The 15,943-nt window shown below is 41.0% G+C and overlaps 1 protein-coding gene across 1 annotated transcript in view; it reads right to left on the reverse strand.

Moving 5' to 3' along the window:
• LOC139578043 (mitochondrial glutamate carrier 1-like) overlaps positions 1 to 15,943 on the reverse strand; it is a 53,432-nt gene that overhangs the window by 6,288 nt on the left and 31,201 nt on the right. Inside the window, exons 7-10 of the mRNA XM_071405196.1 lie at positions 10,881 to 10,941; positions 7,353 to 7,497; positions 6,239 to 6,393; positions 4,180 to 4,255 (exon numbers count right to left, since the gene is read on the reverse strand). Of these exons, the coding sequence (XP_071261297.1) occupies positions 4,180 to 4,255; positions 6,239 to 6,393; positions 7,353 to 7,497; positions 10,881 to 10,941 (437 nt within the window). The remainder of the gene's footprint in view (positions 1 to 4,179; positions 4,256 to 6,238; positions 6,394 to 7,352; positions 7,498 to 10,880; positions 10,942 to 15,943) is intronic.

Genomic DNA, 15,943 nt, shown 5'->3' on the forward strand with positions numbered 1-15,943 from the left:
ATATAGTTAATATAGTTTATATATTTAATATAGTTTATATATTTAATATAGTTTATATATTTAATATAGTTTATATAGTTGATATATTTAATATAGTTTATATATTTAATATATTTAATATAGTTTATATATTTAATATAGTTTATATATTTAATATATTTAATATAGTTTATATATTTAATATAGTTTATATATTTAATATATTTAATATAGTTTATATATTTAATATAGTTTATATATTTAATATAGTTTATATAGAGTTTTAACTAAAAGGCAACTATTATCTTTTATATTCAAATAAAGGTATCAGAAAAGTATCTCAGAAAACCAAATAATAATAGTTATAAGTATTTGAATATATGCAAGTTATTTGAAACCCCCCCCTCCAAAAAAAGAAAATTGTTGATTTGATGATTGACACATTTTTGGTTTGGAGGGCTCTTAAATAGGGTCTTAATACAGCCTATAATTAGATACATCAATCACCTCAACTTTAGAGTTGATCACTTCTGCGGCATCAAAAACGACCAACACATATATGTTCATAACGAGTGACATAAGGTAACACAGTAACACATAACATCCAGTTCTCCACTACATGTCTAGTAACTTTGTGATTATTACAGTAGCAACATTGGTACATATGAGTTTGGAAATTGCTTTATAATTGTATCATAATGGAGTCATTTCATAAAGTGGAATAAGGAGTACAAAAAAAACTCTCAGCTCATTGCTATGCAATTAAAATGCAATTACCCAAGTATTATGTAACAGCATGCTAATAACATTTTGCTCCAGAAGTGATTAATTACAGTTGTATTACACAGGCACAAGAACAGCTTAATGTGAGAGCGATAACAGTAACAAAATATGTCTCTTAAGTGTCAAAAGGAGACTATCACCAAAACTGCCTTCTTGAATCGACTATAGCCAAGGTAGGTGGAACATCATGTTGGTTTGTATCTATCCTTTTAAAGATGGTGTGTTTGAAACAAGAACACTTCCTCTCAGATGGACAAAGAGGTTTAAAGTTATTTTTTGCTAAGCATCCAACTTGCTTTTTTTTTTTGCAAATGGCTTTGAATTTAAATTGCAGTATTTTCAGGTATCGTAACATTAATTGCAGCTTTCAGACTTTTCAGTGGCATGTTGAACGAGACATTCAGGTAGTTGAGCATCACAACTTATTTTTTACTTCTCTGTACAAAATGTGATTGGTTAATTGATTTGACTTGATAATGTACATCGTGGGGCAACGGACATTCAGGAGAATAGACATTTACAGAATGTTCACGTAGAAATGTATTGTGTAGATCAGATATGACTGCCAGATAGGTTGGCATAGTACAGGAGGTTGTGTGTGCTCTAGTCATTCTATTTCTACCTTCAACATGCAGGTCCAGATACAGCCCTGTCATTAGCTGAAGGCAGCCAATCCAATAGTTTCTGAAAAGTAGTTACTTTCTGAGATTTGTATTCAAATAGTTGAAGCAAGATCCTCCTAAAGTAGCTATATGTTCCCTGGAGGGAAAAAAAATGGTTATTTTCCACAATGCATAGTTAAAACTAAAGTTAAAACCATAGTTAAAACTAAAGTTAAAACCATAGTTAAAACTAAAGTTAAAACCATAGTTAAAATTAAAGTTAAAACCATAATTAAAACTAAAGTTAAAACCATAGTTAAAATTAAAGTTAAAACCATAGTTAAAACTAAAGTTAAAACCATAGTTAAAACTAAAGTTAAAACCATAATTAAAACTAAAGTTAAAACCATAGTTAAAACTAAAGTTAAAACCATAGTTAAAACTAAAGTTAAAACCATAGTTAAAATTAAAGTTAAAACCATAGTTAAAACTAAAGTTAAAACCATAGTTAAAACTAAAGTTAAAACCATAGTTAAAACTAAAGTTAAAACCATAGTTAAAACTAAAGTTAAAACCATAGTTAAAACTAAAGTTAAAACCATAGTTAAAACTAAAGTTAAAACCATAGTTAAAACTAAAGTTATCCCAGGTGATTCTGAGAGAGAAAACCTGAAGAGCAACAATGCATTTCTCATATTTAGGGGTTGATGAGCATAAAAAATAAAACATTTCAATCCTTGAAAAAATCTTCATCTGACAAAGATCCTTTCAGGGATCAAGATCAACACATTGTAAACTAGCCTAGTTAAGATATGTTGCAAACTAGCCTAGTTAAGATATGTTGTAAACTAGCCTAGATGTTGTAAACTAGCCTAGTTAAGATATGTTGTTATGTTGTAAACTAGCCTAGTTAAGATATGTTATAAACTAGCCTAGTTAAGATATGTTGCAAACTAGCCTAGTTAAGATATGTTGTAGACTAGCCTAGTTAAGATATGTTGTAAACTAGCCTAGTTAAGATATGTTGTAAACTAGCCTAGTTAAGATATGTTGTAAACTAGCCTAGTTAAGATATGTTGTAAACTAGCCTAGTTAAGATATGTTGCAAACTAGCCTAGTTAAGATATGTTGCAAACTAGCCTAGTTAAGATATGTTGTAAACTAGCCTAGTTAAGATATGTTGTAAACTAGCCTAGTTAAGATATGTTGTAAACTAGACTAGTTAAGATATGTTGTAAACTAGCCTAGTTAAGATATGTTGCAAACTAGCCTAGTTAAGATATGTTGTTATGTTGTAAACTAGCCTAGTTAAGATATGTTATAAACTAGCCTAGTTAAGATATGTCGTAAACTAGCCTAGTTAAGATATGTTGTTATGTTGTAAACTAGCCTAGTTAAGATATGTTGTAAACTAGCCTAGTTAAGATATGTTGTTATGTTGTAAACTAGTCTAGTTAAGATATGTTGTAAACTAGCCTAGTTAAGATATGTTGTTATGTTGTAAACTAGCCCTAGTTAAGATATGTTGTTACGTTGTAAACTAGCCTAGTTAAGATATGTTATAAACTAGCCTAGTTAAGATATGTTCTAAACTAGCCTAGTTAAGATATGTTGTAAACTAGCCTAGTTAAGATATGTTGTAAACTAGCCTAGTTAAGATATGTTGTAAACTAGCCTAGTTAAGATATGTTGTAAACTAGCCTAGTTAAGATATGTTGTAAACTAGCCTAGTTAAGATATGTTGTAAACTAGCCTAGTTAAGATATGTTGCAAACTAGCCTAGTTAAGATATGTTGCAAACTAGCCTAGTTAAGATATGTTGTAAACTAGCCTAGTTAAGATATGTTGTAAACTAGCCTAGTTAAGATATGTTGTAAACTAGCCTAGTTAAGATATGTTGCAAACTAGCCTAGTTAAGATATGTTGTTATGTTGTAAACTAGCCTAGTTAAGATATGTTATAAACTAGCCTAGTTAAGATATGTCGTAAACTAGCCTAGTTAAGATATGTTGTTATGTTGTAAACTAGCCTAGTTAAGATATGTTGTAAACTAGCCTAGTTAAGATATGTTGTTATGTTGTAAACTAGTCTAGTTAAGATATGTTGTAAACTAGCCTAGTTAAGATATGTTGTTATGTTGTAAACTAGCCCTAGTTAAGATATGTTGTTATGTTGTAAACTAGCCTAGTTAAGATATGTTATAAACTAGCCTAGTTAAGATATGTTCTAAACTAGCCTAGTTAAGATATGTTGTAAACTAGCCTAGTTAAGATATGTTGTAAACTAGCCTAGTTAAGATATGTTGTAAACTAGCCTAGTTAAGATATGTTTTAAACTAGCCTAGTTAAGATATGTTGCAAACTAGCCTAGTTAAGATATGTTGCAAACTAGCCTAGTTAAGATATGTTGTAAACTAGCCTAGTTAAGATATGTTGTAAACTAGCCTAGTTAAGATATGTTGTAAACTAGCCTAGTTAAGATATGTTATAAACTAGCCTAGTTAAGATATGTTGTAAACTAGCCTAGTTAAGATATGTTGTTATGTTGTAAACTAGTCTAGTTAAGATATGTTGTAAACTAGCCTAGTTAAGATATGTTGTAAACTAGCCTAGTTAAGATATGTTGTTATGTTGTAAACTAGCCTAGTTAAGATATTTTGTAAACTAGCCTAGTTAAGATATGTTATAAACTAGCCTAGTTAAGATATGTTGTAAACTAGCCTAGTTAAGATATGTTGTTATGTTGTAAACTAGTCTAGTTAAGATATGTTGTAAACTAGCCTAGTTGAGATATGTGTTGGTGTGATTGAGGTTACCTGATACAATCAGTCACCCCACTGTACGTTTCCTCTGTACTCCCCCTGTTCATAGACTGGATTCTGGTCTTAATCACTGTAAATACACAACAACACCATGTTAACACAAAAAAAACACACACTAACGCAACTAAGAACATATGATTGGTGTAAGAGCCAGATTAAATACAGAACATAGTATAAGCCTTATTGTACAACATTCTAGGGTCTCATAAGAAGTAGATAAGAAGTTCTAAAGAAAGACCCATGTCCCACGTACTGCCAGCCTATATTACTGTTCCCTGTTCCCAAGAAAGCTAAGGTAACTGAGCTAAACGACTACCGCCCCGTAGCACTCACTTCCGTCATCATGAAGTGCTTTGAGAGACTAGTCAAGGACCATATCACCTCCACCCTACCGGACACCCTAGACCCACTCCAATTTGCTTACCGACCCAATAGGTCCACAGACGACGCAATCGCAACCACACTGCACACTGCCCTAACCCATCTGGACAAGAGGAATACCCATGTGAGAATGCTGTTCATCGATTACAGCTCAGCATTTAACACCATAGTACCCTCCAAACTCGTCATCAAGCTCGAGACCCTGGGTCTCGACCCCGCCCTGTGCAACTGGGTCCTGGACTTCCTGACGGGCCGCCCCCAGGTGGTGAGGGTAGGTAACAACATCTCCACCCCGCTGATCCTCAACACTGGGGCCCCACAAGGGTGCGTTCTGAGCCCTCTCCTGTACTCCCTGTTCACCCACGACTGCGTGGCCATGCACGCCTCCAACTCAATCATCAAGTTTGCGGATGACACTACAGTGGTAGGCTTGATTACCAACAACGACGAGACGGCCTACAGGGAGGAGGTGAGGGCCCTCGGAGTGTGGTGTCAGGAAAATAACCTCACACTCAACGTCAACAAAACAAAGGAGATGATTGTGGACTTCAGGAAACAGCAGAGGGAGCACCCCCCTATCCACATCGACGGGTCAGTAGTGGAGAAGGTGGAAAGTTTTAAGTTCCTCGGTGTACACATCACGGACAAACTGAATTGGTCCACCCACACAGACAGCGTCGTGAAGAAGGCGCAGCAGCGCCTCTTCAACCTCAGGAGGCTGAAGAAATTCGGCTTGTCACCAAAAGCACTCACAAACTTCTACAGATGCACAATCGAGAGCATCCTGTCGGGCTGTATCACCGCCTGGTACGGCAACTGCTCCGCCCACAACCGTAAGGCTCTCCAGAGGGTAGTGAGGTCTGCAGAACGCATCACCGGGGGCAAACTACCTGCCCTCCAGGACACCTACACCACCCGATGTCACAGGAAGGCCATAAAGATCATCAAGGACAACAACCACCCAAGCCACTGCCTGTTCACCCTGCTATCATCCAGAAGGCGAGGTCAGTACAGGTGCATCAAAGCAGGGACCGAGAGACTGAAAAACAGCTTCTATCTCAAGGCCATCAGACTGTTAAACAGCCACCACTAACATTTAGCGGCCGCTGCCAACATACTGACTCAACTCCAGCCACTTTAAAAATGGGAATTGATGGAAATTATGTAAAAATGTACCACTAGCCACTTTAAACAATGCCACTTAATATAATGTTTACATACCCTACATTACCCATCTCATATGTATATACTGTACTCTATATCATCTACTGCATCTTGCCATCTTTATGTAATACATGTACCACTAGCCACTTTAAACTATGCCACTTTATGTTTACATACCCTACAGTACTCATCTCATATGTATATACCGTACTCTATACCATCTACTGCATCTTGCCTATGCCGTTCTGTACCACCACTCATTCATATATCTTTATGTACATATTCTTTATCCCTTTACACTTGTGTGTGTATAAGGTAGTAGTTGTGGAATTGTTAGGTTAGATTACTTGTTGGTTATTACTGCATTGTCGGAACTAGAAGCACAAGCATTTCGCTACACTCGCATTAACATCTGCTAACCATGTGTATGTGACTAATAAAATTTGATTTGATTTGATTTGATTTGATTTACAGTATTACTAATTATATACTGGATATTATGTCTCACCATCTACAGGGTTGACAGCCACAGCGGCCGTGCTGCCAGCCAGACAGCCTGCCAGGAATGACACATAGAACGGGGCGGGGCCCTCCGCTCCTCTCTTCCCCAGGGTGTTCAGGTTGGCAAACAGAGGGAAGTAGATGATGGAGAATGGAACATCCCTGAGAGGAGAGGAGAGGAGAGGAGAGGAGAGGAGAGGAGAGGAGAGGAGAGGAGAGGAGAGGAGGTAGTGGAGGGGGGAAGGGAGGGGAGGGGTAGTGGAGGGGGGGTAGTGGAGGGGGGAAGGGAGGGGAGGGATAATGGAGGGGGGTAGTGGAGGGGGGAAGGGAGGGGAGGGGTAGTGGAGGGGGGGTAGTGGAGGGGGGAAGGGAGGGGAGGGGAGGGGTAGTGGAGGGGGGAAGGTAGGGGAGGGGAGGGGTAGTAGAGGGGGGTAGTGGAGGGGGGAAGGGAGGGGAGGGGTAGTGGAGGGGGAAGGTAGGGGAGGGGAGGGGTAGTGGAGGGGGTTAGTGGAGGGGAAGGGAGGGGAGGGGTAGTGGAGGGGGAAGGTAGGGGAGGGGAGGGGTAGTGGAGGGGGTTAGTGGAGGGGAGGGGAGGGGTAGTGGAGGGGGGAAGGGAGGGGAGGGGTAGTGGAGGGGGAAGGTAGGGGAGGGGAGGGGTAGTGGAGGGGGTTAGTGGAGGGGAGGGGAGGGGAGGGGAGGGGAATGAGAGAATTAGAAATCAGCAGAGTAGAGTTGATCATTTTGTCAAACCTCAGCGGACAGAGCATTGTGTCTGTGTCTCTATAGATAGACTGTAGTTATATTTCCTTGATTCCTTGCGTCCTCTTTCCTCAAACCCTTCTCAAAACATCCTGGAGGAGAAGATCCAAGGTCACTTCGCCTTGGACCTTCTCCTCCAAAGCATTTTGAGGAGGCAAGGAGAAAGGAGGCAAGGAGAGAGGAGGTAAAGAATCAAGTTAAGACAATGCTAGAGTCTAGAGTGGTGTAGTGCTTGGTGGTCAGAGCAGTGTATGTTTTTAAATGGTGTCATGCAGTGTATCAGAGCAGTGTGGCCCCAAGGCCCTTGTATAGAGCCCTACCTGAGCAGTGTGGCCCCCCCAGGTCCTTGTATAGAGCCCTACCTGAGCAGTGTGGCCCCTAGGCCCTTGTACAGCCCAGCGATGCCCTTCTCTTTCAGTAGTTCCCTGGTCAGCTGCATGGCGGTGGGGGACTTTGTAGGCACGGTCCCTGGTACTACTGTCTCTGGCATCAGCTTCCTCTGGGCCTCTGAGGGTGGGGGGGGGGGCAGCATGGTGTTAAATTGTTCTCGCTGTGGGGCATAGTATCTATCTCTACCTATCTATATATCGAACTAACTAGTTTGCTGGTATTTATTTTGGCGAGATTATTATGAGATTATAAATCATTATAAGGCTTGTTACTAGCAGGTCAACAGCCTATATGATTCCATTACTGACCACACGAGGGCAGCATTTATCCATATTTCAGAAATATTACAGAAAGTTGGAGAGAGGAATCCCCGCAGGGAATTTTAGAAACACTTAATATGAGGTCTGTTTTTACCCTGGTGTGATGTTTTGATAACCGTGTAAATGTCTCTCTGACAAGGTGACTTTTATCAATATATTTGCCTGTCTCCCAAAATGAAATGCTAATTAGCTGCTAATGTGGCTATCATAAAGAACTACAAATGCCATGATGATCCGGACGAAAATGCCGAATCGAGGCAAAGGTGAGAATCTCTGGATTAACAAATTATAGCTAAATGTAGTAATTAATAAATTGGCTAAATGTCTTTAAATGGACAATTTTGTGAAGTGTCTTATGCTAATTTTAAATTGACACAATACCTGTTAGCAAAGATGTCAGCTAGAGATGACGTGCAGGAGCATGCTGGGATTTGTAGTTTTGGATGAAGTCTACTGTACCTCGGTGCTAATTTGCATTTTCGAAGCTGAGAGTAAATCTAGCTGAATATATTGATAAAAGTCACTTTGCCCGAGAGAGATTTACACGGTTATCAAAACATCCCGCCAGGGTTAGCCTACACGAAACACAGCCCTTATTTTAAGTTTCTAAAATCCCTTATGGGGAAAAATAAATGGAGGAAAACTCTAGACCACCTTTACTCCACACACAGAGACACGTAGACAAAGATCTCCCTCGCCCTCCAATTGGCAAATTTGACCATAATTCTATTTTCCTGATTCATCCGATGGCATTGAGGAGTACACCACATCAGTCACCGACTTCGTCAAATAAGTGCATCGATGATGTCGTCCCCAAGGTGACCGTACGCACATACCCCAACCAGAAGCCATGGATTACAGGCAACATCTGCACTGAGCTAAAGGGTAGAGCTTCCGTTTTCAAGGAGCGGGACTCTAACCCGGATAAGAAATCCCGCTATGCCCTCCGACGAACCATCAAACAGGCAAATTGTCAATAATTGACTAAGATTAAATCCTACTACACCGGCTCCGACGCTCGTCGGATGTGTCAAGGCTTGCAAACTATTATGGACTACAAAGGGAAGCCCAGCCGCAAGCTGCCCAATGACAGGAGCCCACCAGACAAGCTAAATGACTTCAATGTGTGCTTCGAGGCAAGCAACAATGAAGCATGCATGAAAGCACCAGTTGTTCTTGATGACTGTGTGATCACGCTCGCCATAGCCGATGTGAGTAAGACCTTTAAACAGGTCAATATTCACAAGGCCGCAGGGCCAGACGGATTACCAGGATGTGTACTCCGACTCCCATTCACTCCTTGATGGAGTGCTCTCCTTGTCCCAGAATCGCCCAGAATGCACTTCACGGCCCATTGACGACGCACGGGCAACGTAATACGATTCCAATGGAGATTCCTCAAAACTATCTCTGCTCAGGATCTTCTTTGTTCCTCCCTCCATATCAGCCATCTCTCCATTTTACTGATCCATCTCCCTCTTACCGATTCCCCTCCATCTCTCTCCTAACCGATTCCCCTCCATCTCTCTCTTACCGATTCCCCTCCATCTCTCTCCTACCGATTCCCCTCCATCTCTCTCTTATCGATTCCCCTCCATCTCTCTCTTATCGATTCCCCTCCATCTCCCTCTTACCGATTCCCCTCCATCTCTCTCCTACCGATTCCCCTCCATCTCTCTCTTACCGATTCCCCTCCATCTCTCTCCTACCGAGTCCCCTCCATCTCTCTCTTACAGATTCTCCTCCATCTCTCTAAATCTCTTACAGATTCTCCTCCATCCCTCTAAATCTCTAACAGATTATCCTCCATCTCTCTAAATCTCTAACAGATTCTCCTCCATCCCTCTAAATCTCCAACAGATTCTCCTCCATCTCTCTAAATATCTAACAGATTCTCCTCAATCTCTCTAAATCTAACAGATTCTCCTCCATCTCTCTAAATCTCTAACAGATTCTCCTCCATCCCTCTAAATCTCTAACAGATTTTCCTCCATCTCTCTAAATCTCTAACAGATTATCCTCCATCTCTCTAAATCTCTTACAGATTCTCCTCCATCTCTCTCTTACAGATTATCCTCCATCTCTCTAAATCTCTTACAGATTCTCCTCCATCTCTCTCTTACAGATTATCCTCCATCTCTCTAAATCTCTAACAGATTCTCCTCCATCCCTCTAAATCTCTAACAGATTATCCTCCATCTCTCTAAATCTCTTACAGATTCTCCTCCATCTCTCTCTTACAGATTATCCTCCATCTCTCTAAATCTCTAACAGATTCTCCTCCATCTCTCTCTTACAGATTATCCTCCATCTCTCTAAATCTCTTACAGATTCTCCTCCATCTCTCTCTTACAGATTATCCTCCATCTCTCTAAATCTCTTACAGATTCTCCTCCATCTCTCTCTTACAGATTATCCTCCATCTCTCTAAATCTCTTACAGATTCTCCTCCATCTCTCTCTTACAGATTATCCTCCATCTCTCTAAATCTCTTACAGATTCTCATCCATCTCTCTCTTACAGATTATCCTCCATCTCTCTAAATCTCTAACAGATTCTCCTCCATCCCTCTAAATCTCTTACAGATTCTCCTCCATCTCTCTAAATCTCTAACAGATTCTCCTCCATCTCTCTAAATCTCTAACAGATTATCCTCCAACTCTCTAAATCTCTAACAGATTCTCCTCCATCTCTAAATCTCTAACAGATTCTCCCAGCATCTCTAAATCTCTTACCAATTCTCCTTCATCTCTCTAAATCTCTAACAGATTCTCCTCCATCTCTAAATCTCTAACAGATTCTCCTCCATCTCTAAATCTCTTACCGATTCCCCTCCATCCCTCTAAATCTCCAACAGATTCTCCTCCATCTCTCTAAATCTCTAACAGATTCTCCTCCATCTCTAAATCTCTTACCGATTCCCCTCCATCCCTCTAAATCTCTAACAGATTCTCCTCCATCTCTCTAAATCTCTAACAGATTCTCCTCCATCTCTAAATCTCTAACAGATTCTCCTCCATCTCTAAATCTTTAACAGATTCTCCTCCATCTCTAAATCTCTAACAGATTCTCCTCCATCTCTAAATCTCTAACAGATTCTCCTCCATCTCTAAATCTCTAGCAGATTCTCCTCCATCTCTAAATCTCTAACAGATTCTCCTCCATCTCTAAATCTCTTACCAATTCTTCCAGCATCTTGAAGCTGAATCTTCAACATCTCCATAGGAGTCGTGACGACAACCTGTGATGATAAACACAAATACAAAATAAAAATATCTGACAGCAACATTTGACAAGGTGTTATAACCAGGGGTGGGATATTTTCTGGGGGATAGGTACAGGTGTAGGATCTTAACCACTAGATATAGTGGTTATGCTGTGAAGACCTAGACTAGACATAGTGGTTATGCTGTGGAGACCTAGACTAGACATAGTGGTTATGATGTGGAGACCTAGACTAGACATAGTGGTTATGCTGTGGAGACCTAGACTAGACATAGTGGTTATGCTGTGGAGACCTAGACTAGACATAGTGGTTATGCTGTGGAGACCTAGACTAGACTAGACATAGTGGTTATGATGTGGAGATCTAGACTAGACATAGTGGTTATGCTGTGGAGACCTAGACTAGAATAGACATAGTGGTTATGCTGTGGAGACCTAGACTAGACATAGTGGTTATGTTGTGGAGACCTAGACTAGACATAGTGGTTATGATGTGGAGACCTAGACTAGACATAGTGGTTATGATGTGGAGACCTAGACTAGACATAGTGGTTATGTTGTGGAGACCTAGACTAGACATAGTGGTTATGTTGTGGAGACCTAGACTAGACATAGTGGTTATGATGTGGAGACCTAGACTAGACATAGTGGTTATGCTGTAGAGACCTAGACTATACATAGTGGTTATGATGTGGAGACCTGAACTAGACATAGTGGTTATGTTGTGGAGACCTAGACTAGACATAGTGGTTATGCTGTGGAGACCTAGACTAGACATAGTGGTTATGCTGTGGAGACCTAGACTAGACTAGACATAGTGGTTATGATGTGGAGACCTGGACTAGACTAGACATAGTGGTTATGCTGTGGAGACCTAGACTAGACATAGTGGTTATGATGTGGAGACCTGGACTAGACTAGACATAGTGGTTATGATGTGGAGATCTAGACTAGACATAGTGGTTATGCTGTGGAGACCTAGACTAGACATAGTGGTTATGATGTGGAGATCTAGACTAGACATAGTGGTTATGATGTGGAGACCTGGACTAGACTAGACATAGTGGTTATGATGTGGAGCACTAGACTAGACTAGACATAGTGGTTATGATGTAGAGACCTAGACTAGACTAGACATAGTGGTTATGCTGTGGAGACCTAGACTAGACTAGACATAGTGGTTATGATGTGGAGATCTAGACTAGACATAGTGGTTATGCTGTGGAGACCTAGACTAGACATAGTGGTTATGCTGTGGAGACCTAGACTAGACATAGTGGTTATGTTGTGGAGACCTAGACTAGACATAGTGGTTATGCTGTGGAGACCTAGACTAGACTAGACATAGTGGTTATGCTGTGGAGACCTAGACTAGGCATAGTGGTTATGTTGTGGAGACCTAGACTAGACATAGTGGTTATGATGTGGAGACCTAGACTAGACATAGTGGTTATGATGTGGAGATCTAGACTAGACATAGTGGTTATGTTGTGGAGACCTAGACTAGACATAGTGGTTATGATGTGGAGACCTAGACTAGACATAGTGGTTATGATGTGGAGAAGCTAGACTAGACTAGACATAGTGGTTATGATGTGGAGATCTAGACTAGACATAGTGGTTATGCTGTGGAGAAGCTAGACTAGACTAGACATAGTGGTTATGATGTGGAGATCTAGACTAGACATAGTGGTTATGATGTGGAGATCTAGACTAGACATAGTGGTTATGCTGTGGAGACCTAGACTAGACTAGACATAGTGGTTACGCTGTGGAGACCTAGACTAGACATAGTGGTTATGATGTGGAGACCTAGACTAGACATAGTGGTTATGTTGTGGAGACCTAGACTAGACATAGTGGTTATGCTGTAGAGACCTAGACTATACATAGTGGTTATGATGTGGAGACCTGGACTAGACTAGACATAGTGGTTATGATGTGGAGACCTAGACTAGACTAAACATAGTGGTTATGATGTGGAGACCTAGACTAGACATAGTGGTTATGATGTGGAGACCTAGACTAGACATAGTGGTTATGATGTGGAGACCTAGACTAGACATAGTGGTTATGTTGTGGAGACCTAGACTAGACATAGTGGTTATGCTGTAGAGACCTAGACTATACATAGTGGTTATGATGTGGAGACCTGGACTAGACTAGACATAGTGGTTATGATGTGGAGACCTAGACTAGACTAAACATAGTGGTTATGATGTGGAGACCTAGACTAGACATAGTGGTTATGCTGTGGAGACCTAGACTAGACATAGTGGTTATGATGTGGAGACCTAGACTAGACTAGACATAGTGGTTATGTTGTGGAGACCTAGACTAGACATAGTGGTTATGATGTGGAGACCTAGACTAGACATAGTGGTTATGCTGTGGAGACCTAGACTAGACATAGTGGTTATGATGTGGAGACCTAGACTAGACATAGTGGTTATGTTGTGGAGACCTAGACTAGACATAGTGGTTATGCTGTGGAGACCTAGACTAGACATAGTGGTTATGCTGTGGAGACCTAGACTAGACATAGTGGTTATGATGTGGAGACCTAGACTAGACATAGTGGTTATGATGTGGAGACCTAGACTAGACATAGTGGTTATGATGTGGAGACCTAGACTAGACATAGTGGTTATGCTGTGGAGACCTAGACTAGACATAGTGGTTATGATGTGGAGACCTAGACTAGACATAGTGGTTATGATGTGGAGACCTAGACTAGACTAGACATAGTGGTTATGATGTGGAGACCTAGACTAGACATAGTGGTTATGATGTGGAGACCTAGACTAGACATAGTGGTTATGCTGTGGAGACCTAGACTAGACTAGACATAGTGGTTATGATGTGGAGACCTAGACTAGACATAGTGGTTATGCTGTGGAGACCTAGACTAGACTAGACTAGACATAGTGGTTATGTTGTGGAGACCTAGACTAGACTAGACATAGTGGTTATGCTGTGGAGACCTAGACTAGACATAGTGGTTATGATGTGGAGACCTAGACTAGACATAGTGGTTATGTTGTGGAGACCTAGACTAGACATAGTGGTTATGATGTGGAGACCTAGACTAGACTAGACATAGTGGTTATGATGTAGAGACCTAGACTAGACTAGACATAGTGGTTATGCTGTGGAGACCTAGACTAGACATAGTGGTTATGATGTGGAGACCTAGACTAGGCATAGTGGTTATGCTGTGGAGACCTAGACTAGACATAGTGGTTATGCTGTGGAGACCTAGACTAGACATAGTGGTTATGATGTGGAGACCTAGACTAGACATAGTGGTTATGCTGTGGAGACCTAGACTAGACATAGTGGTTATGATGTGGAGACCTAGACTAGACATAGTGGTTATGCTGTGGAGACCTAGACTAGACTAGACATAGTGGTTATGATGTGGAGACCTAGACTAGACATAGTGGTTATGCTGTGGAGACCTAGACTAGACATAGTGGTTATGATGTGGAGACCTAGACTAGACATAGTGGTTATGATGTAGAGACCTAGACTAGACATAGTGGTTATGATGTGGAGACCTAGACTAGACTAGACATAGTGGTTATGCTGTGGAGACCTAGACTAGACATAGTGGTTATGATGTGGAGACCTAGACTAGACATAGTGGTTATGTTGTGGAGACCTAGACTAGACTAGATATAGTGGTTATGATGTGGAGACCTAGACTAGACTAGATATAGTGGTTATGCTGTGGAGATCTAGACTAGACTAGACATAGTGGTTATGATGTAGAGACCTAGACTAGACATAGTGGTTATGCTGTGGAGACCTAGACTAGACTAGACATAGTGGTTATGATGTGGAGACCTAGACTAGACATAGTGGTTATGTTGTGGAGACCTAGACTAGACATAGTGGTTATGCTGTGGAGACCTAGACTAGACTAGACATAGTGGTTATGATGTGGAGACCTAGACTAGACATAGTGGTTATGTTGTGGAGACCTAGACTAGACTAGATATAGTGGTTATGCTGTGGAGATCTAGACTAGACATAGTGGTTATGCTGTGGAGACCTAGACTAGACATAGTGGTTATGCTGTGGAGACCTAGACTAGACATAGTGGTTATGATGTGGAGACCTAGACTAGACATAGTGGTTATGATGTGGAGACCTAGACTAGACTAGATATAGTGGTTATGCTGTGGAGATCTAGACTAGATTAGACATAGTGGTTATGATGTAGAGACCTAGACTAGACATAGTGGTTATGATGTGGAGACCTAGACTAGACATAGTGGTTATGATGTGGAGACCTAGACTAGACATAGTGGTTATGTTGTGGAGACCTAGACTAGACTAGACATAGTGGTTATGATGTGGAGACCTAGACTAGACTAGACATAGTGGTTATGCTGTGGAGACCTAGACTAGACTAGACATAGTGGTTATGATGTGGAGACCTAGACTAGACTAGACATAGTGGTTATGATGTGGAGACCTAGACTAGACTAGACATAGTGGTTATGATGTAGAGACCTAGACTAGACATAGTGGTTATGCTGTGGAGACCTAGACTAGACATAGTGGTTATGACTAGACATAGTGGTTATGACTAGACATAGTGGTTATGCTGTATAGACCTGTTACTGTACATTATCATGAATCAAAACCTTTTACAGTTGAATGAACAATCCGTACCAACACCTGAGAAACAACATGGCGGCCATTACACAACGTCTAGGAAGGCTGTGTTATTTTCATATCAGTCCATTAGAGAGAACAGTTAGGTGAGAGCTAGAGAAGACAACAGCTGATAGCCAGCGGGGGTGTGTGTGTGTGTGTGTGTGTGTGTGTGTGTGTGTGTGTGTGTGTGTGTGTGTGTGTGTGTGTGTGTGTGTGTGTGTGTGTGTGTGTGTGTGTACCTGCCCTGCATCCACCACCCACTCACCTGACATGTACCTGCCCACCACCCACTCATCTGACATGTACCTGCCCACCACCCACTCACCTGACATCTACCTGCCCACCACCCA

The sequence above is a fragment of the Salvelinus alpinus genome, chromosome 6 (genome assembly GCF_045679555.1).
Source record: "Salvelinus alpinus chromosome 6, SLU_Salpinus.1, whole genome shotgun sequence".
Taxonomy (NCBI): Eukaryota; Metazoa; Chordata; class Actinopteri; order Salmoniformes; family Salmonidae; genus Salvelinus; species Salvelinus alpinus.